The sequence below is a fragment of the Opisthocomus hoazin genome, chromosome 28 (genome assembly GCF_030867145.1).
Source record: "Opisthocomus hoazin isolate bOpiHoa1 chromosome 28, bOpiHoa1.hap1, whole genome shotgun sequence".
NCBI lineage: Eukaryota > Metazoa > Chordata > Aves > Opisthocomiformes > Opisthocomidae > Opisthocomus > Opisthocomus hoazin.
In genome coordinates, this window is record NC_134441.1 from 2572753 (window position 1) to 2595742 (window position 22990).

At 69.6% G+C, this 22990-nt stretch overlaps 3 protein-coding genes across 3 annotated transcripts; 2 read left to right on the plus strand and 1 right to left on the minus strand.

Moving 5' to 3' along the window:
* The first annotated feature begins 1856 nt into the window (after positions 1 to 1856).
* On the plus strand, positions 1857 to 6792 carry MAT2A (methionine adenosyltransferase 2A). The gene is made up of 9 exons (XM_075444557.1): positions 1857 to 2090; positions 3585 to 3662; positions 3765 to 3887; positions 3971 to 4083; positions 4166 to 4309; positions 4410 to 4628; positions 4710 to 4892; positions 4981 to 5114; positions 5498 to 6792. The coding sequence occupies exons 1-9, from the start codon at positions 2000 to 2002 to the stop codon at positions 5598 to 5600; spliced, it is 1188 nt and encodes a 395-aa protein (XP_075300672.1). The 5' UTR covers positions 1857 to 1999; the 3' UTR covers positions 5601 to 6792.
* A 58-nt stretch (positions 6793 to 6850) lies between these two features.
* Positions 6851 to 17094, minus strand: GGCX (gamma-glutamyl carboxylase). Its single transcript, XM_075444555.1, has 15 exons — positions 17057 to 17094; positions 16747 to 16977; positions 15759 to 15917; positions 14342 to 14507; positions 12452 to 12530; positions 12243 to 12349; positions 12001 to 12164; positions 10132 to 10382; positions 9114 to 9245; positions 8883 to 9034; positions 8639 to 8808; positions 7732 to 7862; positions 7509 to 7656; positions 7209 to 7404; positions 6851 to 7044 (listed from the first exon to the last, which is right to left on the minus strand). The coding sequence occupies exons 1-15, from the start codon at positions 17070 to 17072 to the stop codon at positions 6888 to 6890; spliced, it is 2259 nt and encodes a 752-aa protein (XP_075300670.1). The 5' UTR covers positions 17073 to 17094; the 3' UTR covers positions 6851 to 6887.
* A 173-nt stretch (positions 17095 to 17267) lies between these two features.
* VAMP8 (vesicle associated membrane protein 8) lies at positions 17268 to 21770 on the plus strand (the record flags this gene model as incomplete). Its single annotated transcript, XM_075444552.1, has 3 exons — positions 17268 to 17341; positions 19960 to 20158; positions 21578 to 21770. Coding segments are annotated over 3 exons (417 nt in total), but the record flags the coding sequence as incomplete, so codon positions are not given.
* Positions 21771 to 22990: the final 1220 nt, after the last annotated feature.

Genomic DNA, 22990 nt, shown 5'->3' on the forward strand with positions numbered 1-22990 from the left:
ACCATTTTTTACAAAAAAAAAAAACCAAAAAACCACCCCAAACCCCCCCCCTCTGCTGTGGTGTCGGGGGGTGGGGGGAGGCTGCGGGGGGGGGCGGGAGGACGGGGGGCAGCCGGGATCCCGCTACCGGGCAGCGGGTGTCAGCGCTCCCGCGCCGAATGCAAATTTGGCCACGCCCTCTATGTAAATAGAGACTGAGTGGTACGGGCCCGCCCCTATGCAAATCGGCGGTGGGAGGGCGGGGCGTGCCGCAGGGCTCCGCCCACCGCCCCCACGGGGACGGGGTTGACAGGGGCTCCCCTGTGTCTCAGCCCTGCCTGTCCGTCTGTCCTGGGCATGGGGGTACCGGGTGTCTGTGTGTCCCAGTTAGTGGGGTACTGGGTGTCTGTGTGTCCTGGGCATAGGGGTGTTGGGTGTCTGTCTGTCCTGGGTGTGTGGGGCCCGGGTGTCTGTCTGTCCTGGACGTGTGGGGCCCAGGTGTCTGTCAGTCCTGGGCATGGGGGTACTGGGTGTCCATCTGTCCCAGTTAGTGGGGTACCAGCTGTCCGTCTGTTCTGGGTATTGGGGTACCGGGTGTCTGTCTGTCCTGGGCATGTGGGGCCCAAGTGTCTGTGTGTCCCAGTTAGTGGCGTACTGGGTGTCCATCTGTCCCGGGCATAGGGGTGTTGGGTGTCCGTCTGTCCTGGGTGTTTGGGGCCTGGGTGTCCATCTGTCCTGGGCATAGGGTTGTTGGGTGTCCGTCTGTCCTGGGCATGGGGGTACTGGGTGTCTGTGTGTCGCAGTTAGTGGGGTACCATCTGTCCTGGGCATGGGGGTACTGGGTGTCTGTGTGTCGCAGTTAGTGGGGTATTTGGTGTCTGTCTGTCCTAGGTGTGTGGGTGTTGGGTGTCTGTCTGTCCAGTTAGAGGGGTATGGGGTGGCTGGGTGTCCCATCAGAGCTGGGGGGGGGGGGGGTTTGCGTGTGTCCCATCTGCCCCGGCCATAGCAGTGCCAGGGGTCTGTCTGTCCGGGGCAGAGGGGTGCTGGGTGTCTGTCTGTCTGTCCGTCCGGGATCCCGGGGCTCCGCGTGCCGGCGCCTCACCCCGGGAGCGGCGGAGCAGGGAGCTGGGCAGGCTCCAGCACTGGCAATACCGCTGGCCGGTTGCATCAGGTGCCAAGAGCCCGCCCTGGCCGCTGCCCCCGGGGCCATCCGCCGCCCCGCTGCGGCCTCGGCCCCCTCGCACCGGGCCGCAGCGCCTCGGGCAGCCCCGGTCGCGGCCTGCAGGGCCTTGGCCGGAGCAGCGCCGCAGCCGCTGTCACAAGATGGCGGCGTGAGGCGTTGGGGTGGGGCGGGAGGCGGGGGACAGGGTGGGGAGCGGCGGGGAGCGGGCGGGCTGCCCGGGGAGGGCGGTGGAGAGCGGGGGGCCGGGGCCGGGGGCGCGGCGGGGGATGGCGGGGGGGGGGGGCCGAGGGCCGCACAATGGCGGGGCCGCTCAGCCCGCAAGATGGCGGCGGCGGGGGGGGGGGAGGCCTCGCGGCCCGGGCGGGGGCAGCGCGCATGCGCGCCTCGCACTGCCCCAAGGCGCATGCGCCCGCCGCTCCGCGCCTCGCGCCGCCGGCCCGCGCGGGAGGCTCCATGAGGCCGTCCCGGGGGGAGGCGGCGGGGATCGCCGGTCCCTGCCCGCCCCGCCGCGGCCTGGGCGGACGGCGGGACGGCCTGGCCGCTCTCTGCCTCCCGTTCGGCCCCCGGTGGGCGGCGGGGGGCGAGGGGCGGCGGCAGCGGCGGAGGCCGCGCTCGGCGTTACGTAACGCGCCTCCCCCGCCCGCCGGCAGTGGTTCCTCCGCCCCGCCCCCGCGGCGCGTTCGGCGCCCGCCATTGGTAAGAAGCGGCGGCGGGGCGGGGCGAGGAGGATACAAATAGAGGCGGGGCGGCGGGGGCCGCGTTTAGTCCGCAGCGGCCGACAGAGAATCCTGCTGTCTCTTGCGCTCCCGCCCGCCGCCTCCACCCGCCGCCGCCGCCATGAACGGGCAACTGAACGGCTTCCACGAGGTCTTCATCGAGGAGGGCACCTTCCTCTTCACCTCCGAGTCCGTGGGCGAGGGGCACCCAGGTGCGGGCCGCGGCGGGGCGGCGAGCGCGCAGGCGCAGGCCCGGGTGCGCGCGGCCGCCTCAGGGCGGGGGGGGGGGGGGGGGGGGGTCGTGGCGGACAGGTTGCGGGGGGGGGGGGGTGGGGGGGGTTGCGCGGTGACGCCAGCGGGCGCGCGCGCAGTGCGGGTCGGCGCGCGCCGCATTGCGGGCCCCCGGCGCGCACGTGCTTCCCGCGTGGGGTTGGAGGCGGGGGGGGCGTTGGGGGGGGCGTTGGGGGGGGGCCCACGCCACGCGCCGGGGGCCGCCGTGACTCAGCCGTGACTCAGTAGCTCCCGGCGGGACCCCGCTGTGTGGCCGACCCCCCCCCCCCCCGCACACACCGCGGGGTTGCCCACGGCGGGGGGTCGCGGGGGGCCGTGACAGCCCCCCCCCCCCCCCGCGGCAGGACCCCCGACCCCCCTGCATCCGCCCGGCTCCCCGCACTGCGAGGATGGAGCGCTGTGGGGGTGCCCCCCCCCCCCCCCCCCCCCCCGCGGCAGGACCCCCCTGCACCCGCCCGGCTCCCCGCACTGCGGGGATGGAGCGCTGTGGGGGTGCTTGGGGAATCCCCCCACACACACACAACCAGGGGTCGGGACCCCCTCGGGGGCTGCGTGGGACCCCCCCGCACCACCGGGCCGCGTTCCAGCGCCGTGCCAGGCTCCCTCCCCGCCTCGGTGCTCGCCGCCGCGGGCGCGTGACCGGGCGTTGGCGCGGGCGGCTGCCAGCACCCGCTCCCCGCGTCCCCCCCCAGCACCCTGCAGGCACACGTCACCCCCATATCGACCCACCGTCACCCACCCCGCCCCGCAGCACCGCCAACGCCCTGCGCCCGCTCTCGGGGTGCCGCCGGCGCTCCCCGCGGCCGCGCCCTGGCACGAGGCGATGGTGATCGGTGCCCGGGCGCGGGGGTAAGGTCCAGGCCCTCGCTCTTTCACCCCGGGGAGCTGCCTCGCCCCGGCCGCCTCCGCGCCCAAATCCGGCCTGAAAGGTCACCGCCAAGGACGTCGGCAGGCCGGGGCAAGCGGCTGATTCACCGCCGAGCCGCCCCTGGGAAGAGTAAAGCCTCTCCCAGTCGCCAGTACTGGAAGGAACTGGGTATCCGGTGGGAGCTGGCCGGGCGCTGCGGGGCGGCCACTGGCATCAGGCACCCACCCGGGAGGAGAGCTGTTGGCTCCGTGGTTGGAAAGCGGGTGCCGGTCACCTCGGCGATGCCGTAGGTGGCTGACCCCAAGCCTTGACCCCACCGTAACTGGAGCTTAACTGGGAAATGCCTGGAATTCCAGGCTACTAATCCAGCGCGGGGACAAGGCGAGGGCTGTGCGCGGCGCTGGAGGCTGCCGGCTCAAGGGGGCCCTCGTGCTTGGCCGTGGCTCCGGTTCCCGGCGTAGCGTGGACTGGGCTGCGCCGCGGGGCAGCGGCTCAGGAAGGAAGGGCCGCGCCGTGCCGACCTCCCGCTCTCTGTGTCCCCCCCCAGATAAAATCTGCGACCAGATCAGCGACGCCGTCCTGGACGCCCACCTCAAGCAGGACCCTGACGCCAAGGTGGCCTGCGGTGAGTCGCTGCCTGGGGCCGTGGGGTGATGCTGGTGCTGGGGGGGTGACGCTGGCTCTGGGGGGGTGACATCGGCGCTGACGCCCTCCTCCTCCTCCTCAGAAACGGTGGCGAAGACGGGGATGATCCTGCTGGCGGGGGAGATCACCTCCCGGGCCGCCGTTGACTACCAGAAGGTGGTCCGGGACACCATCAAGCACATCGGTTACGATGACTCCTCCAAAGGTGCGTTCTGGGGGGGGTCACCGGCGCGCAGCCGGCGCGGGATCCGGCACGCCGCGCTCACCGCGGCCTCCGCTCTGCCCCAGGCTTCGACTACAAGACCTGCAACGTGCTGGTGGCCCTGGAGCAGCAGTCGCCCGACATCGCCCAGGGCGTCCACCTGGACCGCAGCGAGGAGGACATCGGCGCCGGCGACCAGGTGAGTCCCGGCGACGCCGCGCGAGCCCGCCGCGCGTCGGCCGGAGGAGCCGCGGCCTCACCGCTGCCTCCCTCCGGCGCAGGGCCTGATGTTCGGCTACGCCACGGACGAGACGGAGGAGTGCATGCCCCTCACCATCGTCCTGGCCCACAAGCTGAACGCCAAGCTGGCCGAGCTGCGGCGCAATGGCACCCTGCCCTGGCTGCGCCCCGACTCCAAGACGCAGGTGAGCTTCGGGAGCGAGGGGAACTCCCCCAATCTTCTCCCCCAGCCCCCAAACCTCCCGGCCCGCAGCCCCTGACCGCCCCGGCGTTCCCCCCCGGCAGGTGACGGTGCAGTACATGCAGGACCGCGGCGCCGTCATCCCCATCCGCGTGCACACCATCGTCATCTCGGTGCAGCACGACGAGGAGGTGAGCCTGGACGAGATGCGCGACGCGCTGAAGGAGAAGGTGATCAAGGTGGTGGTGCCGCCCAAGTACCTGGACGACGACACCATCTACCACCTCCAGCCCAGCGGCCGCTTCGTCATCGGCGGCCCCCAGGTAACGGCCGCTTCCCCGCCATCGCGGCGCCGTCGCGGCAGCAGCGACGCGGCGGTGACGGCGTCGCGCTCTCCCCGGCAGGGCGACGCCGGGCTGACCGGTCGGAAGATCATCGTGGACACCTACGGGGGCTGGGGGGCCCACGGCGGCGGCGCCTTCTCGGGGAAGGATTACACCAAGGTGGATCGCTCGGCCGCCTACGCCGCGCGCTGGGTGGCCAAGTCCCTGATCAAGGCTGGGCTGTGCCGCCGGGTGCTGGTGCAGGTGGGTGCTGGGGGGTGCCGGGGGGTCTCCCCCTCCCTGTTCCTTCAAGGGGGGGCTCCTCAGACTGAAATTTCCCCCCCTCGTGTAGGTCTCGTACGCCATCGGGGTGTCGCACCCCCTCTCCATCTCCATCTTCCACTACGGCACCTCGCAGAAGAGCGAGCGGGAGCTGCTGGAGATCGTCAAGAAGAACTTCGACCTTCGCCCCGGGGTGATCGTCAGGTAACGGGCGCCGGGAAGCGGGGGGAGGAGACTGCGCCGCTGGGAGAGGAAAGCTGGGGGGACGCCGGGGCGGTGGCAGCGGTGTGGGGGTCCCCTCCCCGGCCCCGCCGCGGTCACCGCCTGGCGCAGCGAGGAGAGCCGCTCACGCCGCAAGATAAAAGCGCTTTCGGGCGCGGACGGGGGTAAGTATCCGCCGTGAGCCGAGCGCTTGGAGCTTCCCCGGTTTTTCGGGGGGGGCTGAAGCAGCCGGGGAAGCTCCAACCGCCCCCCGGGGATGGGGAGGAGACGGAGGCGACGCCGCAAGACCCCCCAGGCCAGGCAGGGAAAGGGGCGAGCGGGCGGCCGGGAGCCGCGTTACTGAGTTGCGGACTTGTATATTCCAGGGATCTGGATCTGAAGAAGCCCCTCTATCAGAGGACCGCAGCCTATGGCCACTTTGGTAGGGACAGTTTCCCCTGGGAGGTGCCCAAAAAACTCAAATATTGAGCGGGAAAAACTTAAAAAAAAGCCTTGTGAGGCTTTTTCCCCCCACTCCCGCGAGCGTAGGCTACAGAGAAGCTCGCGGGCTCTGGGGGAAAGAGCTCAGCCCCCCCCTCCAGGTTCCCCCCCCCCTTCTTTCCCCCCCCCCCTTTTTTTTTCCTCTCTTTTTCTGTCTTTCCGCCATCGTTTTGGTTGCGTGGGGACCACGCGCGGCCTCGTGCCCCCCCCCAGCCCCGCGCGATCCCTCCGGCTGCTTTTTAAACCAAAATCTCGGGTGACGTCTGAGCTCAGAGAGCGACCAGGCCCCCCCCTCCCCCACCTCGACTCCCCCCGTCCCGCTCTGGGGGGGGGGGGGCGGTTTGGCCCCCCTTCCCCCCCCGGGACCTCGCTGGTGCTGGTTTGGTTCTTAACCCCGGTTTTAAATCTATCGGAGGACGCGCGTTTTTTGGGGGGGGATGGGACGGGGAGGGCGTTAAACCCCCCCGCACCCCCCCACGGGGTTGGTACCGGAGGAAAATGTTTTATGGATTTTTAATTTTTTTTTTTTTTTTCTTTATAAGAAAGTGAAAGCGACACCACAACTGCACAACCCCCCCCCCCCCCTTTCCCCCCTCCCCAGCTCGGCGCTGAGGCGGGGGCTCAGCCGAGCTTTAGGGAGATGTTTTTTTGGGGGAAAAAAGGGGGGGATTTGGCCCTTCATACTTGAACGTTTCTTTCCTAGCGGAGTATTTATTGTGTGCTGAGGCGCGGGGCGTGAGTACAGAGAAGCCCCCGGGCTCAGACGGCAGCTCGCGATTTTCCCGAAAGCCCCCCCCTCAGCACCTCCACCCCCCCTCCAGCCACCTTTCCCCCCACGGCCTCCGAATCGGGGGCGAAAAAGGGGGAAATGGGGTTTATTGATGGAAAAGGAGGGGGGAGAGGGGTAGGCAAGCACTGGGGGCCGCCCGGCCCCGGGACCGCGGCGCATTTGGCCGGTGTGGTACAGAGAAGCCGGCTTGTTTACCTGCCCGTCCCGGGGGGCCCGTGCCCCCCACGCGCCTCGTGGGGGTGGAGGTGCTGCCCAGGGGCTTTCTCTTTTAATATTTTATTTTTTTCTTTCTAATAATTTTTTTTTTTTTCTGGAGATTTTACTACATTTTGTTTCGATTTCGCCAATTCCAAAAAGGAAAATCTCAAATAAAAGCTGGGTTCGACCGTACCCGCCTCGAGCTGCGCCCCGCGGCGGGGAGGGGGGCGGGGAAACTGAGGCAGCGGGCTTGCAAAAAGCGAGTTTATTGTGTGTGGGGGGGTCGCTCAGAGCTCGGGGTCCCCCCGCTCCACCCCGCTGCCCTCGGGCCGAGCCTCCTCTTCCTCGCCGCGCCAGTCGGCGAAGGCCACTTCCCGCGCCAGCTGCTGCGGCGGCGGCCGGCCCAGCGCCAGGTTGCGGAGGGAGATGCAGGTCATGAGGATGCTGCGGGGCGGGGGGGAGACGAGATTTTTAGGGGGAGAAAAGAGGATTTTAGGGGGAGAAAAGGGGATTTGGGGGGAGAAAAGGGGATTTGGGGGGAGAAAAGGGGATTTTGGGGGAGAAAAGGGGATTTTAGGGGGAGAAAAGGGGATTTAGGGGTCCCTCACCTGCGGCGGAAGAGGTAGAACTTCTTGCGGAGGAAGCGGTGGAGGCGCTGGGCCAGGCCGGCCTCCCGCCGCCGGTTCCGCTCCTCCAGCCGCCGCTCCCGCCGCAGGAACGCCGACACCACGGGGTCCAGCGCGACCCCCGCCGCCGGCGGCTCCCCCAGGATGGGCCGCAGCTCGGGGGGCAGCGGCTCCTTCGCTGGGGGGGGTGACACACCCACCAGAAAAAGCTGAGCTGGGGGGGGACGACCGGGTGGGGGGGTTCCCCCAGAACCCCCCCCCCCCCAGCCCCCCTGGACTCACCGGTGCCGTTGCGCACGCGGTCGCGCAGCTCCTGCAGCCGCGTCAGCTCGCGCTCCAGCGCCAGCGCCGTGGTGTTGACGTAGAGGTACATGTAGCAGGACGGCTCCGGCGAGACCGTGTGCACCTTGTGGTACTGCCCCGCCGGCAGCTGGGCGCGGGGAGGGGGCGTCAGCACCCTGCGGGGACCCTTCCCCTCTGTAACGCCCCCCCCAGGGACCCTCACCTGCATCCCCTCGCCCTCCCGCAGCGAGTGGTTGCGGCGCTGCTCCACCAGCTCCACCAGCACCTCTCCCCGCAGCACCTGCAGGCTGGTGTTCCCCAGGTCCTGGCTGACGAAGTTCTCCAGGTGCAGGCCTGGGGAACGAGAAATGGGGGTGCTCTGAGGATATCCCAGCGTGGCAGGGGTTGGGAGGGTCCTCTGGGGGTCATCTAGTCCAAGCTCCTAACGAAGCAGGGTCACCCAGAGCAGGGGGCACAGCACCGCGGCCAGGCGGGGCTGGAATATCTCCAGAGAAGGAGACTCCACAGCCTCCCTGGGCAGCCTGGGCCAGAGCTCCGGCACCCTCAGAGGGAAGAAGTTCTTCCTCGGGTTCAGCTGGAGCTTCCTCTGCTTCAGTTTGTGCCCGTTGCCCCTTGTCCTGTCGCTGGGCACCACTGGAAAGAGTCTGGCCCTGTCCTCCTGACCCCCACCCTGCAGATATTTCGAGGCATTTCTAAGGTCCCCTCTCAGCCTTCTCTTCTCCAGGCTGAACAAGCCCAGCTCCCTCAGCCTCTCCTCGCAGGAGAGATGCTCCAGTCCCCTCCTCATCCTCGCAGCCCTGCACTGGGCTCTCTCCAGTAGCTCCTCATCTTTCTTGCACCGGGGAGCCCAGCACTGGACCCAGCACTGCAGATGGGGCCTCCCCAGGGCAGAGCAGAGGGGGAGGAGAACCTCCCTCGCCCTGCTGCCCACACTCTTCTTGATGCACCCCAGGATCCCATTGGCCTTCTTGGCACCCAGGGCACGCTGCTGGCTCATGGTCACCCTGTCGTCCCCCAGCACTCCCAGTCCCTCTCCGCAGAGCTGCAATATGGGGGATCCCCCCCACCCTCAGGGCGCCCCCCCAAACCCCAGGGGTTCCCCCCCGTACCGGGGAAGTCGGCGATGAAGACGGCGTCGGTGTGTCCGTCCAGCCGGCTCTCCAGCTCCCGCAGCCGCTCGCGCCACGGCGACAGCTCCAGCAGCAGCGGCAGCACCCAGGGCGTGGGGCTCCACGGGGACCACGGTGCCCGCACCAGGTCCACCCGCGGGTCCACCAGCCTGCGGGGACGCGCCGTCAGCACTCCCAAACCGCTCCCCGCACCCCTAAACTCCATACCCCCCCCCCCAAAAACCTCTGCTGGAAGCGGTCGTTGATGGAGACCCAGATGTCGAAGTAGAGCTGGGGCTGGGAGACGTTGTAGCGGGGCAGGAGCTCGCTCAGGCAGGTCGAGTACTGCTTCAGCATGTCCACGTGGTCCTTCCAGCGCCGCGTCTGCGTGAACACCTACACGGGGAGGGGGGGGCTGCGTCGGCAGCGGGGAACCCCCCCTCCCGCCGCCCCCCGCCCCGGGGTCCCCGCTCACCCCCGGTTTGAGGTAGCCCACCTCCCCGGTGAGCCCGTCGCGGTAGGTGATCTTGACGTGCTGGTGGGAGCGGGAGTGGACCATCATGTCCCAGGAGTAGCCGTAGAGGCCGTTGGTCCAGCTGTTGTAGCCCTGGGGGGGGGGGACGGGAGACGTGGGGGGGGGCAGCAGTGTGTGTGGCCCCCCCCCCCGGTGACGGGGAGGGGATGGGGACCCCCGGTATCCCCCCTTCTCCATCCCCCGGTGCAGCCCTTTCCCATGGAGTAACAACCTCTGTGCCCCCCCTCCTTGTTAACGTGCCCCCCCCTTGTTAACATGCCCCCCCCAACCCCCCCCCACATCCCCAGGCCCCAACTCTCACCCCGCCCCGCGTCCCCAAAAATGACCCTTGTGTCCCCAAAAATATCCCCCGTGTCCCTAAAAGACACCCCCCCGTTCCTGAAAGTGCCCCCCCCGTGCTTTAAAAACTACCCTCCATCCCCAGAAATACCCCCCATCCAAAAAAATACCCTCACAGCCCCCAAAATGCCCCCCATCCAAAAAAATGCCCTCACGTCCCCCACAATGCCCGTGTCCCCCAAAATAGCCCCCATCCCTAGAAATACCCCCCCAATCAAAAAAACGCCCTCAAGTCGCCCAAAATGCCCCCCATCTCCCCTAAAATCCCCCCCATCCCCAGAAATACCCCCATCCAAAAAAAATGCCCTCACGTCCCCCAAATTGCCCCCTCCATGTCTCCCAAATACCTCCCCATCCCCAGAAATACCCCCCAATCAAAAAAATGTCCTCACAGCCCCCAAAATGCCCCCTCCATGTCCCCCCAAATACCCCCCCATCCTCAGAAATACCCCCCCATGCCCAGAAATACCCCCCTGATCAAAAAAATGCGCTCACGTCCCCCAAAATACCCCCTCCATGTCCCCCAAATCCCCCCCCTCCAAAAAAACGCCCTCACGTCCCCCCAGATGCCCCCCATGTGCCCCCCCAGTGCCCCCCCCGCCCCCGGCAGTGCCCCCACCTGGGTGATGAAGTGGGAGTAGGGCAGGAAGAGCTGCGCCAGCACGTAGAGGATGGTGAAGGCGGCGGCCAGGTGCTGGCGAGGCCGAAGGCCCCCCCGCCCCCCGTAGTGGCAGTCGGGGCTGCGCTGGGGGGGCTGGGTGCTGGGCAGCCCCCCCCGCAGCCAGCCCGGGCAGCGGGCGCAGAGCCGGCGGGGCCAGCTGGGGTGGCAGAACAGCCCGCTGCTGGCCAGCATGACGTAGGGGAACATCCCTGGGGGGGGGCACGGCACCCTCAGGGACCCCCGTGGTGGGTGGGGAGGGGGCCCTGCCCGGGGGGGGGTGATTGGGGGGGGTGGGAGGGTGCCCCTGCCCATGCTGGGGGTGATTTGGGGGTGCCCAGGTGTCGCCTGCCCAGACTGGGTGTGCCTCAGTGCCCCTGCCCAGGTTGGGGGTGCTCCAGGGGTCCCGTTCCCAGGGTGGGGGTGATTTGGGGGGGGTGCTTGGGTGCCCCTGCCCTGGCTCAGGCTGTTTTGGGGGTGCCCAGGTGTCCCCTGCCCAGGCTAGGGGTGTTTTGGGGGGTGCCTGGGTGCCCCTGCCCTGGCTCTGGGTGCTCCAGGGGTGCCCCTGCCCCAGCTCAGACTGTTTTGGGGGTGCCCAGGTGTCCCCTGTCCAGGCTAGGGGTGTTTTGGGGGGTGCCTGGGTGCCCCTGCCCAGGTTAGGGGTGCTCTGGGGGGGGGGTCAGAGGGTGCCCCTGCCCTGGCTCGGGGTGTTTTGGGGGTGCCCAGGGGTTCCCTGCTCAGGGTGGGGGTGATTTGGGAGTGCCCGGGTGCCCCAGCCCTGGCTCTGGGTGCTCCAGGGGTGCCCCTGCCCAGGGTGGGGGTGATTCAGGGGGTGCCCCTGCCCTGGCTTGGGGTGTTTTGGGGGTGCCCGGGGTCCTCTGCGCTGTCTTGGGTGTTTTGGGGGTTCTCAGGTGCCCCTGCCCTGGCTCGGGGTCTTTTGTGGGTGCCCCTGCCCATGCTGAGGGTGATTTGGGGGGTGCCCAGGTGCCCCTGCCCTAGTTCGGGGTGCCCCTGCCCCGGCTCAGGGTCTTTTGGGGGTGCCCAGGATCCCCTGCGCAGGGTGGGGATGTTTCAGGGGGGGCATAGGAGGGTGCCCGGGTGCCCCTGCCCAGCTCGGGGTGTTCTGGGGGTGCCCAAGGAGTCCCCTGTGCTGTCTTGGGTGTTTTGGGGGTGCTTTGGTGCCCCCCACCCCATCTGGGGGTGCTTTGGGGGGTGCCTGGGTGCCCCTGCCCAGGTTAGGGGTGCTCTGAGGGGGAGGGTCACAGGGTGTTTCTGCCCTGGCTCAGGGTGTTTTGGGGGTGCCCAATGGTCCCCTGCGCTGTTTTGGGGGGGTTCTCGGGTGTCCTCACCCCATCTGGGGGTGCTTTGGGGGGTGCCTGGGTGCCCCTGCCCTGGTTCAGGCTGTTTTGGGGGTGCCCAGGTGTCCCCTGCCCAGGCTGGGGGTGTTTCAGGGGTGCCCGTGTCCCCTGCCCAGGTTAGGGGTGCTCTGGGGGGGGGTCAGAGGGCGTCTCTGCCCTGGTTCAGGGTGTTTTGGGGTGGGGGGAGTGCCTGGGTGCCCCTGCCCTGGCTCGGGGTGCTCCAGGGGTGCCCCTGCCCAAGCTGGGGGTGTTTGGGGGGGGCATAGGAGGGTGCCTGGGTGCCCAAGGCATCCCCTGCACTCTCCTGGGTGTTTTGGGGGTGCATGGGTGCCCCCACCCATCTGGGCGTGCCCTGGGGGGGGTGCCTGGATGCCCCTGCCCTGGCCTGGGGTGTTTTGGGGATGCCCAAGGCATCCCCTGCGCTCTGCTGGGTGTTTTTGGGGTGCCCTGGGGGGGTGCCCCCGTCCCTCACCGATGCTGAAGAGCTGCGAGTTCATGCAGTGGAAGTAGGTGACGAAGAGGAGGGCGAGGGGCCGCGTGGCGTCGAAGAAGAGCAGGAAACCGGCCGAGAGGTCGAGCGCCAGCCCCCCGCCGTGCACCACCAGCCGGCTGGTCAGCTCCTCCGACAGCACCAGCCTGCGGGCGGGGGGGCCGTCACCCTCCTCTTCCTCACCCCGGCACCCTCCTCACCCTCCTCACCCTCCTCCTCCTCACCTGAAGGGCGCGAAGAGCCAGTGGCGGGCGAGGGAGCCCATGGAGTAGCCGCCCACCCAGTCGGCGTCCAGCTTCTTCAGCCCGGCGATGAAGTAGACGATGAAGATCTGGAGGGACGAGGTGACGGAGGTGGGTGGGTGACGGGGGGGGACACCCCGGGGTGGGGGACGAGGTGGGGGGGGGGACACCCCGGGGGTCCGGGCGCCCACCTGGGCGCGCAGCAGGGCGTAGTTCCACAGCGGCACGTGGGCGTTCCTCTTCTGGGGACGGAAGAGCCCGTCCAGGGACCTGCGGGGACACCGGGGGGGGGGGACACACAGCCCGGAGAAGAGGGGGTGACCAGGCCGGGTCACGTGCCACCACCCCACGGGGACGCGGGGCTGTGAGGGACAGCGGGACCACTCCTGGGGACACCCCTTGGGGACACAGAGCCATGGGGACACCCATGGGGACACCAGGAACACCCCTGGGGACATGGCACCATGGGGACACTGGGACCACCCCATGGGGACACCCTTGGGGACACCAGGAACCCCCCTGGGGACATGGCACCATGGGGACACTGGGACCACCCCATGGGGACACCCCTGGGGACACCAGGAACCCCCCTGGGGACATGGCACCATGGGGACACTGGGACCACCCCATGGGGACACCCCTGGGGACACCAGGAACACCCCTTGGGACACCCCTGAGGAACACAGAGCCATGGGGCCACCCCTGGGGGACACAGTGCCACGGGGACACCCCTTGGGGGCATCAAGCCACAGGACTACCCCTGGGGACACCCATGGGGGACACAGAGCCATGGGGACATCAGGAACACCCCTTGGGACACCCCTGAGGGACACAGAGCCATGGGGCCACCCCTGGGGGACACAGTGCCACGGGGACACCCCTTGGGGACATCGAGCCACGGGACCACCCCTGGGGACACCCATGGGGGACACAGAGCCATGGGGACACCAGGAACACCCCTGGGGACACCCATTGGCGACACCCAGCCCCGGGGACACCAGGAATACCCCTGGGTGCCGTGGTGGGGGTGCCATGGCAGGGTGGTGGCAGCAGGGTTGTGGTGGTGGCAGGGTGGCAGCGGCAGGGGTGCCATGGCGGGGTCATGGTGGTGGTGCCATGGTGTAGGTGCGGTGAGGGGATCGTGGTGGTGGCAGGGTGGCAGTGACAGGGGTGCCATGGTGGGGCTGTGGTAGTGGCAGGGGTGCCACGATGGCGGGACCGTGGCGGGGGATGGCAGTGGTGGGATTGTGGCAGTGGCGGGGTGCCATGGTGGGGTGGCAGTGGCAGGGTGGTGCCAGCGGGGCTGTGGTGGTGGCAGGGTGCCATGGTGGGGTCATGGTGGTGCCAGCAGTGCCACGATGGCAGTGCCATGGTGGAGGTGTGGTGGTGGGGTCATGCTGGTGGCAGGGTGGCAGTGGCAGGGGTGCCATGGCAGGGGTGCCATGACAGGGTCATGCTGGTGGCAGGGGTGCCATGGTGGTGATGCCATGGTGGGGGTGTGGTGACGGGGTCGTGGCCATGGCAGGGGTGCCATGGTGGGGTGGCAGTGGCAGGGGTGCCATGGTGGGGTGCCATGGCAGGGTGGTGCCAGCGGGGTCGTGGTGGTGGCAGGGTGCCATGATGGGGGGACCATGGTGGGGGATGGCAGTGGTGGCACTGGGGCAGTGGCGGGGTGCCCTGGTGGGGTGGCAGGGTGCTGGGGTGCCCGGGCAGGGTGGCGGGGTGCCCTGGCAGGGTGCCGGGGTGCCCTGGCGGGGTGGCGGGGTGGCGGGGTGCCCTGGCGGGGTGGCGGGGTGCCCGGGCGGGGTGGCGGGGTGCCGGGGTGCCCTGGCGGGGTGGCGGGGTGCCCTGGCAGGGTGGCGGGGTGCCCGGGCGGGGTGCCCTGGCGGGGTGGCGGGGTCCCCTGGCAGGGTGGCGGGGTGCCCTGGCGGGGTGGCAGGGTGGCGGGGTGCCCCGGCAGGGTGCTGGGGTGCCCTGGCAGGGTGGCGGGGTGCCCCGGCAGGGTGCTGGGGTGCCCTGGCAGGGTGGCGGGGTGCCCTGGCGGGGTGCCGGGGTCCCCAGGTGGAGCGGCGGGGACGCACCCGTAGCGGTCGGCGCCCAGCAGCGCCAGCTGCCCGGCCAGCAGCCCGTAGAGGTAGGAGTGGTTGTTCCAGGCGCCCTTGTCCAGCAGCAGCAGGTACCAGTAGGGCCCCAGGAAGGCGCCGCAGCTCAGCCGGTAGCAGCACCCCGACAGCACGCCCAGCGCCCCTGCGCCCGCACCGCCCGCTGCCACCCACCGACGGGGCCGGCCCCGCGCCACCCCCGCTGCCCCTCCTGCCCCGGTGCCCGGCCCAGTGCCCGGCCCCATCCCAGTGCCCATCCCAGTGCCCATCCCTGTCCCAGTAGCCATCCCAGTACCCATACTAATTCCCATGCCTGTCTCAGTGCCCATCCCAGTGCCCATGCCCAGCACCCATCCCAGTACTCATCCCAGTATCCATCCCCGTCCCCATCCCTGTCCCAGTACCCATCCCAATACCCATACCTGTCCCTGTGCCCATCCCCATGCCCATCCCAGTACCCATCCCTGTCCCAGTACCTATCCCAGTATCCATCCCCGTCCCCATCCCCATCCCTGTCCCCATGCCCATCCCAGCTCCCGTCCCTGTCCCCATGCCCATCCCAGCTCCCATCCCTGTCCCCATGCCCATCCCTGTCCCCATCCCTGTCCCCGTGCCCGTCCCAGTGCCCCACTCCCACCACAGGGCCAGTCCCCACCACCGCTCCCATCGCTGCCCCAGTGCTGCCCCCACGTCCCCCGCTCTGTCCTCACATCCCCCTCTGTCCCCATGTCCCCCCAACTCCCCCCACATCCCCCTCTGTCCCATGTGTCCCCACGTCCCCCTGTGTGGCCCCATGTCCCCCTCTCTGTCCCTGTCCCCCCGTGTCCCTCCTATGTCCCCACTTTCCCCCTCTGTCCCCGCATCCCCCTTGTCCCTCCTGTGTGTCCCCACATCCCCACCCGTCCCCATGTCCCCCCCGTGTCCCCACATCCCCCCCATGTCCCGCTCTCTGTCCCCACACCCCATGTCCCCATGTCCCGCCCTGTCCCCACATCCCCATGTCCCCATGTACCCCTCTCTGTCCCTGTGTCCCCATGTCCCCCTGTGTGTCCCCACATCTCCTGTGTGTCCCCATGTCCCCTCTCTGTCCCATGTCTCCCCACATCCTCCCTCTGTCCCCGTGTGTCCCCACATCCCCCGTGTGTCCCCACATCCCCCCTCTGTCCCATGTCCCCCCTCTGTCCCCCTGCGTGTCCCTAAATGCCCTGTGTGTCCCCACGTCCCCCCTCTGTCCCATGTGTCCCCACGTCCCCCCGTGTGTCCCCACATCCCCCTGTGTGTCCCCATGTCCCCCCTCTGTCCCCCCCTGTGTCCCCCCGTCCCCCATGTGTCCCCCCATGTGTCCCCCCGTCCCCCGTGTGTCCCCCCCGCCCCCCTGTCCCCCCGCGCCCCGTACCCAGCGCCATGGCGGCGTACAGCAGGTACATCCACTCGAGGGGCAGGGGCCGCAGGGCGGGCAGCAGCGGGAAGCGGCACAGCTCCAGCCCGGGCAGGAACCGGCGCTCCAGCTGCGCCAGCCCGCGCTCCTGCGGCACGTCCAGCGCCATCAGCAGCCCTGGGGGGGGCGGGGGGGTCAGCGGCCGGGCACCCCCCCCCCAACCCCCCCCCGCGGCCTGGGGGGGCCCGGCCGGGCACTGACCCCCGCCTCGACCTTCGCTCCCGCGCTGACGTGGCACCGCCCGGACGCGAGGGCCCCCCCCCCCCCCCCCCCGAGGGTTTGGGACCCCCCCCGAGGGTCTGCGACCCCCCCCCGAGGGTTTGGGACCCCCCCCGAGGGTCTGCGACCTCCCCCGAGGGTTTGGGACCCCCCCCGAGGGTCTGGGACCCCCCCCCGAGGGTCTGCGACCCCCCCCGAGGGTTTGGGACCCCCCCCAGGATGCCTGGGAACCTCCCCCCCCGAGGGTCTGGGACCCCCCCCGGATGCCTGGGAACCTCCCCCCCCCCAAGGGTTTGGGACCCCCCTCAAAGTCCTGATCCCCCCGGCCCCTCCCCCCCCCCCCCCCCCCGATCCCTCCCGGTTCTCCCGGCCCCCCCAAAGCCCCGGCCCCCCCCCCCCCCCCGATCCCCTCATGACCCCTTGAACCCCCCCGGACCCCAAACCCTCGGGCCCCCCCCCGATCCCCCTGGTGACCCCGATTTCCCCGGCTCCTCTGGGCCCCCTCGATCCCCTCCGCCCCCCTGATCCCCCCGGACCCCAAAGCCTTGGGCCCCCCAGACCCCCCAAACTCCCCCGATCCCTCCCAGCCCCCCCGGTTACCCCAATTCCCCCGGGACCCCCAGATCCTCCCCGGTTCCACCGATCCCCCCGGGACTCCCCGATCCCCCCAGACCCCCGATCCCCCCCGGCCGCCCCGCTCCCCCCCGCTCCCGCCGCCCCCCCGCACCGAAGGCGGCCCGGAAGGCGCCCAGCGCGGCGGGGTCCTCGGGCCGGTGCAGCAGCCGCACGAAGCGGTGCCACCGCGTCAGGTCCCGCAGCTCGAAGCCCAGGAGCCGCCGGGCCAGGCCGGGCCCCGCACCGGGTCCCGCACCGGGCTCCTTCGCGGGGGGGGCCGGGGGGGGGTCGGGGGGAGGCCCCGCCGCTCCCCCCCGCTCCGGTCGCCTCCGCCGGGCCGGGCCTGCAAGCGGGGTCAGGGATCAGGGGTCACGAGGTCACGGGGTCACGGGGTCCCGCACCCCCGCAGCCCCGCTCCGCACCCTCCGCCGCCGCCATCGCTACGGCCACGCCCCCCGGCCCGCCCCTCCCCTCTACGTCACGGGGCGCGGCCGCCAATCGCCACCGCCCTCGGCGTAAGGGGCGGGGGGCGCGCGCCTCACCCCCCTCCCTCGTCCCCCCTCCGCCCACCAATCCCCTGTCACCCCCCGACCCCGCCGCGCCCCCTGACCCCGCCGCGCCCCCTGACCCCGCCCCCGCGGCGCCGCCGATCCCGGAAGCCCGGGGCGGGGCCGCGGCGGGAGCGGAGCGGAGCGGGGCCGGCCATGGTGGGGCCGGGGTTCCGGGGGGGGGCTCGGGGGGCGTTTGGGGGGCCTGGGGGGCGCTCAGGTGTCCCTGGGGTGCCCATGGGGGGCGTTTGGGGGGCCTCGGGGGTGCCTGGGGGGTGCCTGGGGGGTGCTGGGAGACGCCCCGGGGGTGCTCGGAGCCCATATGGGGTGCTTGGGGGTGCCTGTGGGGCGCTTGAGTGGCCATGGGGTGCGTATAGGGCTCCCAGGGCACCTTTGGGGCGCCTCTGGGGTGTTTGGGGTGTATATGGGGTGTCTGTGGGGTGTTTGGGGTGCCTATGGGGCGCTTGAGTGGCTATGGGGTGCCTGTGGGGCTCCCAGGGCACATATGGGGTGCTTATGGGGTGTTTGGAGTGCCTGTGGGGTGCCCGTGGGGCTCCCGGGGTGCCTGGGGGGGTGCCTGTGGGGTGCTGGGAGACGCTCTGGGGGTGCTTGGGGTGCCTATGGGGGGCATATGGGGTGTTTGGGGTGCCTATGGGGTGCTTGAGTGGCTATGGGGTGCCTGTGGGGCTCCCAGGGCACCTATGGGGCGCCTATGGGGTGCTCGGGGCACATATGGGGTGTCTATGGGGTGTTTTGGGGTGCCTGTGGGGCTCCCATGGCACAAATGGGGTGCCTATGGGGTGTTTGGGGCACATATGGGGGGTCTGTGGGACTCTCAGGGAGCCTATGGGGTGCTTGAAGGTGCCTGTGGGGTGCTGGGAGATGCCCGGGGGGTCCTCGGGGTGCATATAGGGGGCGTACGGTGTGGTTGGGGGTGCCTGTGGGGTGCTTGGGGTGCTTGAGTGGCTATGGGGTGCCTGTGGGGGGGCATATGGGGTGCTCAGTGGTGCCTGTGGGGTGTTTGGGGCACAGATGGGTGCCTATGGGGCTCCCAGGGTGCCTGTGCGGTGCTGGGAGATGCCCAGGGGGTGCTCGGGGTGCATATGGGGGGCATATGGGGTGCTTGGTGTTCCTATGAGGTACTTGAGTGGCTATGGGGTGTTTATGGGGCACCTATGGGGCTCCCAGGGCACCTGTGGGGTGTTTGGGGCACATATGGGGTGCCTATGGGGTGCTTGGAGGTGCCTGTGGGGTGCTTGGGGGTGCTTGGGTGGCTCTGGGGTGCCTATGGGCTGCCCTCGGGGGGTATATGGGGTGCTTGGGGGTGCCTGTGGGGTGTTTGGGGCACAGATGGGTGCTTATGGGGCTCCCAGGGTGCCTGTGGGGTGTTTGGGGGTGCTTGTGGGGTGCTGGGAGATGCCCGTGGGGTGCTCGGGGTGCATATGGGATGCCTATGGGGTGTTTGGGGTGCTTATGGGGCGCTTGAGTGGCTGTGGGGTGCCTGTGGGGCTCCCAGAGCACATATGAGGCGCCTATGGAGTGTTTGGGGTGCCCGTGGGGCTCCCAGGGCACCTTTGGGGTGCCTGTGGGGTGCTTGGGAGTGCCTGTGGGGTGCTGGGAGATGCCCAGGGGGTGCTCAGGGTGCACATGGGGGGCACACAGGGTGTTTGGGGTTCCTATGAGGTACTTGAGTGGCTATGGGGTGTCTATGGGGCACCTGTGGGGCTCCCAGGGCACCTATGGGGTGTTTGGGGCACATATGGGGTGCCTATGGGGTGCTTGGGGGTGCCTGGGTGGCTCTGGGGTGCCTATGGGCTGCCCTCGGGGGGTATATGGGGTGCTTGGGGGTGCCTGTGGGGTGTTTGGGGCACAGATGGGTGCTTACGGGGCTCCCAGGGTGCCTTTGGGGTGTATGGGGTGCCTATGGGGTGCTTCAGTGGCTATGGGGTGTCTATGGGGCGCCTACGGGGCTCCCAGTGCACCTGTGGGGCACCTATGTGGTGTTTGGGGCACCTATGGGGTGTTTGGGGCACCTATGGGGGTGCATATGGGGTGTTTGGGGCGCATATGGGGTGTCTGTGGGGTGCTTAAGTGGCCATGGGGTCCCTATGGGGCTCTTGGGGCGCCTGGGGGGTGTTTGGGGGTGCCTGGGGGCTGCTCAGGGCTGTACATGGGGTGCCTGTGGGGTACATGGGGTGCTGGGGGGTACCTATGGGGTACTGGGGGGTGCCTTTAGGGTGCCTAAGGGGTACATAAGGTGTTTGGGGGGTGCCTCTGGGGTGCCTGGGGTGCCCAGCACACCTGTGCGGTGCCCAGGGGGGTCCATGGGGTGCATGTGGGGTCCATGGGGTGCTGGAGGGTGCCTGTGGGGTGCCCAGGTGGGGTCCATGGGGTGCTGGGGGGTGCCCAGAGGGTTCCATGGGGTGCATGTGGGGTCCATGGGGTGCTGGGGGGTGCCTGTAGGGTGCCCAGGGGGGTCCATGGGGTGCAGGGGGGTCCATGGGGTGCTGGGGGGTGCCTGTAGGGTGCCCAGGGGGGTCCATGGGGTGCAGGGGGGTCCATGGGGTGCTGGGGGGTGCCTGTGGGGTGCCCAGGGGGGTCCATGGGGTGCAGGGGGGTCCATGGGGTGCCAGGGGTCTGTGTGGGGCGCTTGGCTCTACGCCCAGGGTCGGTGTGGGGTGCCCAGGGGTGTCAGGGCGCGGGTGGGGTGTTGGGGGGTGTCGGGGTCCCTCGGGGGTGCTGGGTGCCCACCCTGAGGCCCGGCCCCGTGTCTCCAGGCGGGCAGCGAGGCGGGCGGGTGACGTCGCGGGCGGTGACGTCGCAGGCGGTGACGTCGCGGGCGCCGGGCGCGTGCGGGCGCTGCAGCGGGAGATCGAGGGCGTCAAGAGCATCATGAGCCAGAACGTGGAGCGGGTGCTGGCGCGGGGCGAGAACCTGGAGCAGCTGCACAGCAAGAGCCGGGACCTGGAGGCCACGGTGAGGGGGGGCCCAGGGGGGGACAGGGTCCCCCGGGTGGGCGGGGGGTCCCCAGGGTGGGCAGGGGGCAGCCTAGGGTGAGTGGGGGGTCCCTGGGGTGGATGGGAGGTCCCTGGGGCGGGCAGGGGATCCCCAGGGTGGGTACAGGGTCCCTGGGGTGGGCACGGGGCAGCCTAGGGCGAGTAGGGGGTCCCCAGGGTGGGCAGAGGTTCCTTGGGGAGGGCATGGAGGACTCCAGGGTGAGTTGGTGTTCTCCAGGGTGGGTGGGGGGTCCCTAGGGCAGACGGGGGGACCCAGGGCAAGTGGGTACAGGGTCCCTGGGGTGGCCAGGGGGTCTCCAGGGTGGGTACGGGGTCCCTGGGGTGGGCAGGGAGCAACCTAGGGCAAGTGGGGAGTCCCTGGGGTGGGCAGGGGTTCCTTGGGGAGGGCATGGAGGTCTCCAGGGTGAGTTGGGGTTCCCCAGGGTGGGTGGGGGGTCCCCAGGGCAGACGGGGGAGCTCAGGGCAAGTGGGGGTTCCCTGGGGTGGACAGGGGTCCCTGGGGTGGGTGGGGGTCCCCAGGTGGGCAGGGGGCAACCTAGGGCGAGTGGGGGGTCCCCGGGGTGGGGACAGGGTCCCTGGGGTGGGCATGGAGGTCTCCAGGGTGAGCTGGGGTTCTCCAGGGTGGGTGGGGGGTCCCCAGGGCAGACGGGGGGGCTCAGGGCAAGTGGGGTTCCCTGGGGTGGGTAGAGGGTCCCTGGGGTGGGCAGGGGGGTCCCCAGGGTGGGTACAGGGTGGGCAAAGGGTCCCCAGGGTGGCAGTGGTGTCCCCAGAGTGGTCTGGGGAGGGTCCACAGGGTGACAAGGCTGTCCCCAGGATGTCAGAACTGTCCCCAGGGTGGCAGTGGGGGGTCCCTAGATGGCAGTTGGGGGTCCCTGGGTGGTGTTTGGGGGTCCCCAGGGTGTCAGAACTGTCCCCAGGGTCGCATAGTTGTCCCCAAGGGTGGCATTTGGGGGTCCCTGGGTGGTGTTTGGGGGTCCCTGGGGTGTCAGAGCTGTCCCCAGGGTCGCATAGTTGTCCCCAAGGGTGGCATTTGGGGGTCCCTGGGTGGCAGTTGGGGGTCCCTGGGGTGTCAGAACTGTCCCCAGGGTCGCATAGTTGTCCCCAAGGGTGGCAGTTGGGGGTCCCTGGGTGCTGTTTGGGGGTCCCCAAGGATATCAGGGGTTGTCTCCAAGGGTGGCAGGGTTGTCCCCAGGGTATCAGGGCTCTCCCCAGGGTGGCAGTTAGGGGTCCCTGGGGTGACAGGGCTGTCCCCCAGGTGTCAGGGGGGTCCCTGGGGTGGCAGTGGGGGGTCCCTGGGGTGGCAGGGGGGGTTCCCCGGGTGGCAGGGGGTTCCCCGGGTGGCAGGGGGGTCCCCGGGTGACAGGGGGTGTCCCCGCAGTCGGAGCGCTTCCAGACGACGTCGCAGAAGGTGGCCCGCCGGTACTGGTGGCAGAACGTGAAGCTGCTCCTCATCCTCGGCCTCGTGGGCGCCATCGTCCTCATCCTCATCATCCTCCTGGCCACCGGCGCCATCCCCACCTAGAGCCCCCCCGGCCCCCCGCGTGGCCCCAGGCAATAGAGGGGTGACCAAATGTGTGGGGCTGGGGGTCTGTGTGTCCGGGGGGGGGACACGGGGGGGTCCCCCGCTATGGGGGGGTCACGGGGACGGGGGGGACCCTGCGTCGTTGGGGGTTCCCCCGGGGAAATCCCACCTGGGCCTTCCGTGCCGGCCCGGGGGGTGCGGGGAGGGTCTCGGCCGCTGCCCCCCATTGCGTCCCCCCCGGGTGGGGAGAGTCCGGTACTGGGCTCCCCAGTTTGGGGAAGACGGGGAGCGACTGGGGAGAGCTCCGTACTGGGCTGCCCAGTTTGGAAATAGATGGGGAGCAACTGGGGGGAGTCCAGTACTGGGCTGCCCAGTTTGGGTAGGAGGGGGAGCAACTGGGGAGAGCTCCTTACTGGGCTCCCCAGTTTGGGAAAAACACGGAAGGACTGGAGAGAGTCCGATACTGGGCTGCCCAGTTTGAGAAAGAGAGGCGAGAACTGGGGAGAGCTCAGTACTGGGCTGCCCAGTTTGAAGAAGACGGGGATTGACTGGGGAGAGTCTGATACTGGGCTGCCCAGTTTGGGAAAGACAGGGAGCAACTGGGGAGAGTTCCATACTGGGCTGCCCAGTTGGAGGAAGATGGGGAGCGACTGGGGAGAGTCCAGTACTGGGCTGCCCAGTTTGGGAAGGAGAGGGAGCAACTGGGGAGAGCTCCTTACTGGGCTGCCCAGTTTGGGAAAGGGGGGATGACTGGGGAGGGTTCCTTACTGGGCTCCCCAGTTTGGGAAAAGCACGGAAGGACTGGAGAGAGTCCGATACTGGGCTGCCCAGTTTGAGAAAGAGGGGCAAGAACTGGGGAGAGCTCAGTACTGGGCTGCCCAGTTTGAAGAAGACGGGGATTGACTGGGGAGAGTCTGGTACTGGGCTCACCAGTTTGGGAAAGACAGGGAGCAACTGGGGAGAGTTCCATACTGGGCTGCCCAGTTGGAGGAAGATGGGGAGCGACTGGGGAGAGTCCAGTACGGGGCTGCCCAGTTTGGGAAGGAGGGGGAGCAACTGGGGAGAGCTCCTTACTGGGCTGCCCAGTTTGAGAAACGGGGGCGACAACTGGGGGGAGCAGAGAGGGGCTGCGAGGCTGATGGGGGGCGCGGGGGGGTACTGGGGGGGGACGGGGGGGGGACACGGGGTGCCCGGGGAGGGGACGGGCATGGACTGGCACTGCCTGGGGGGTACTGGGGGGGTACTGGGGGGTACTGGGGAAAGGGCCCG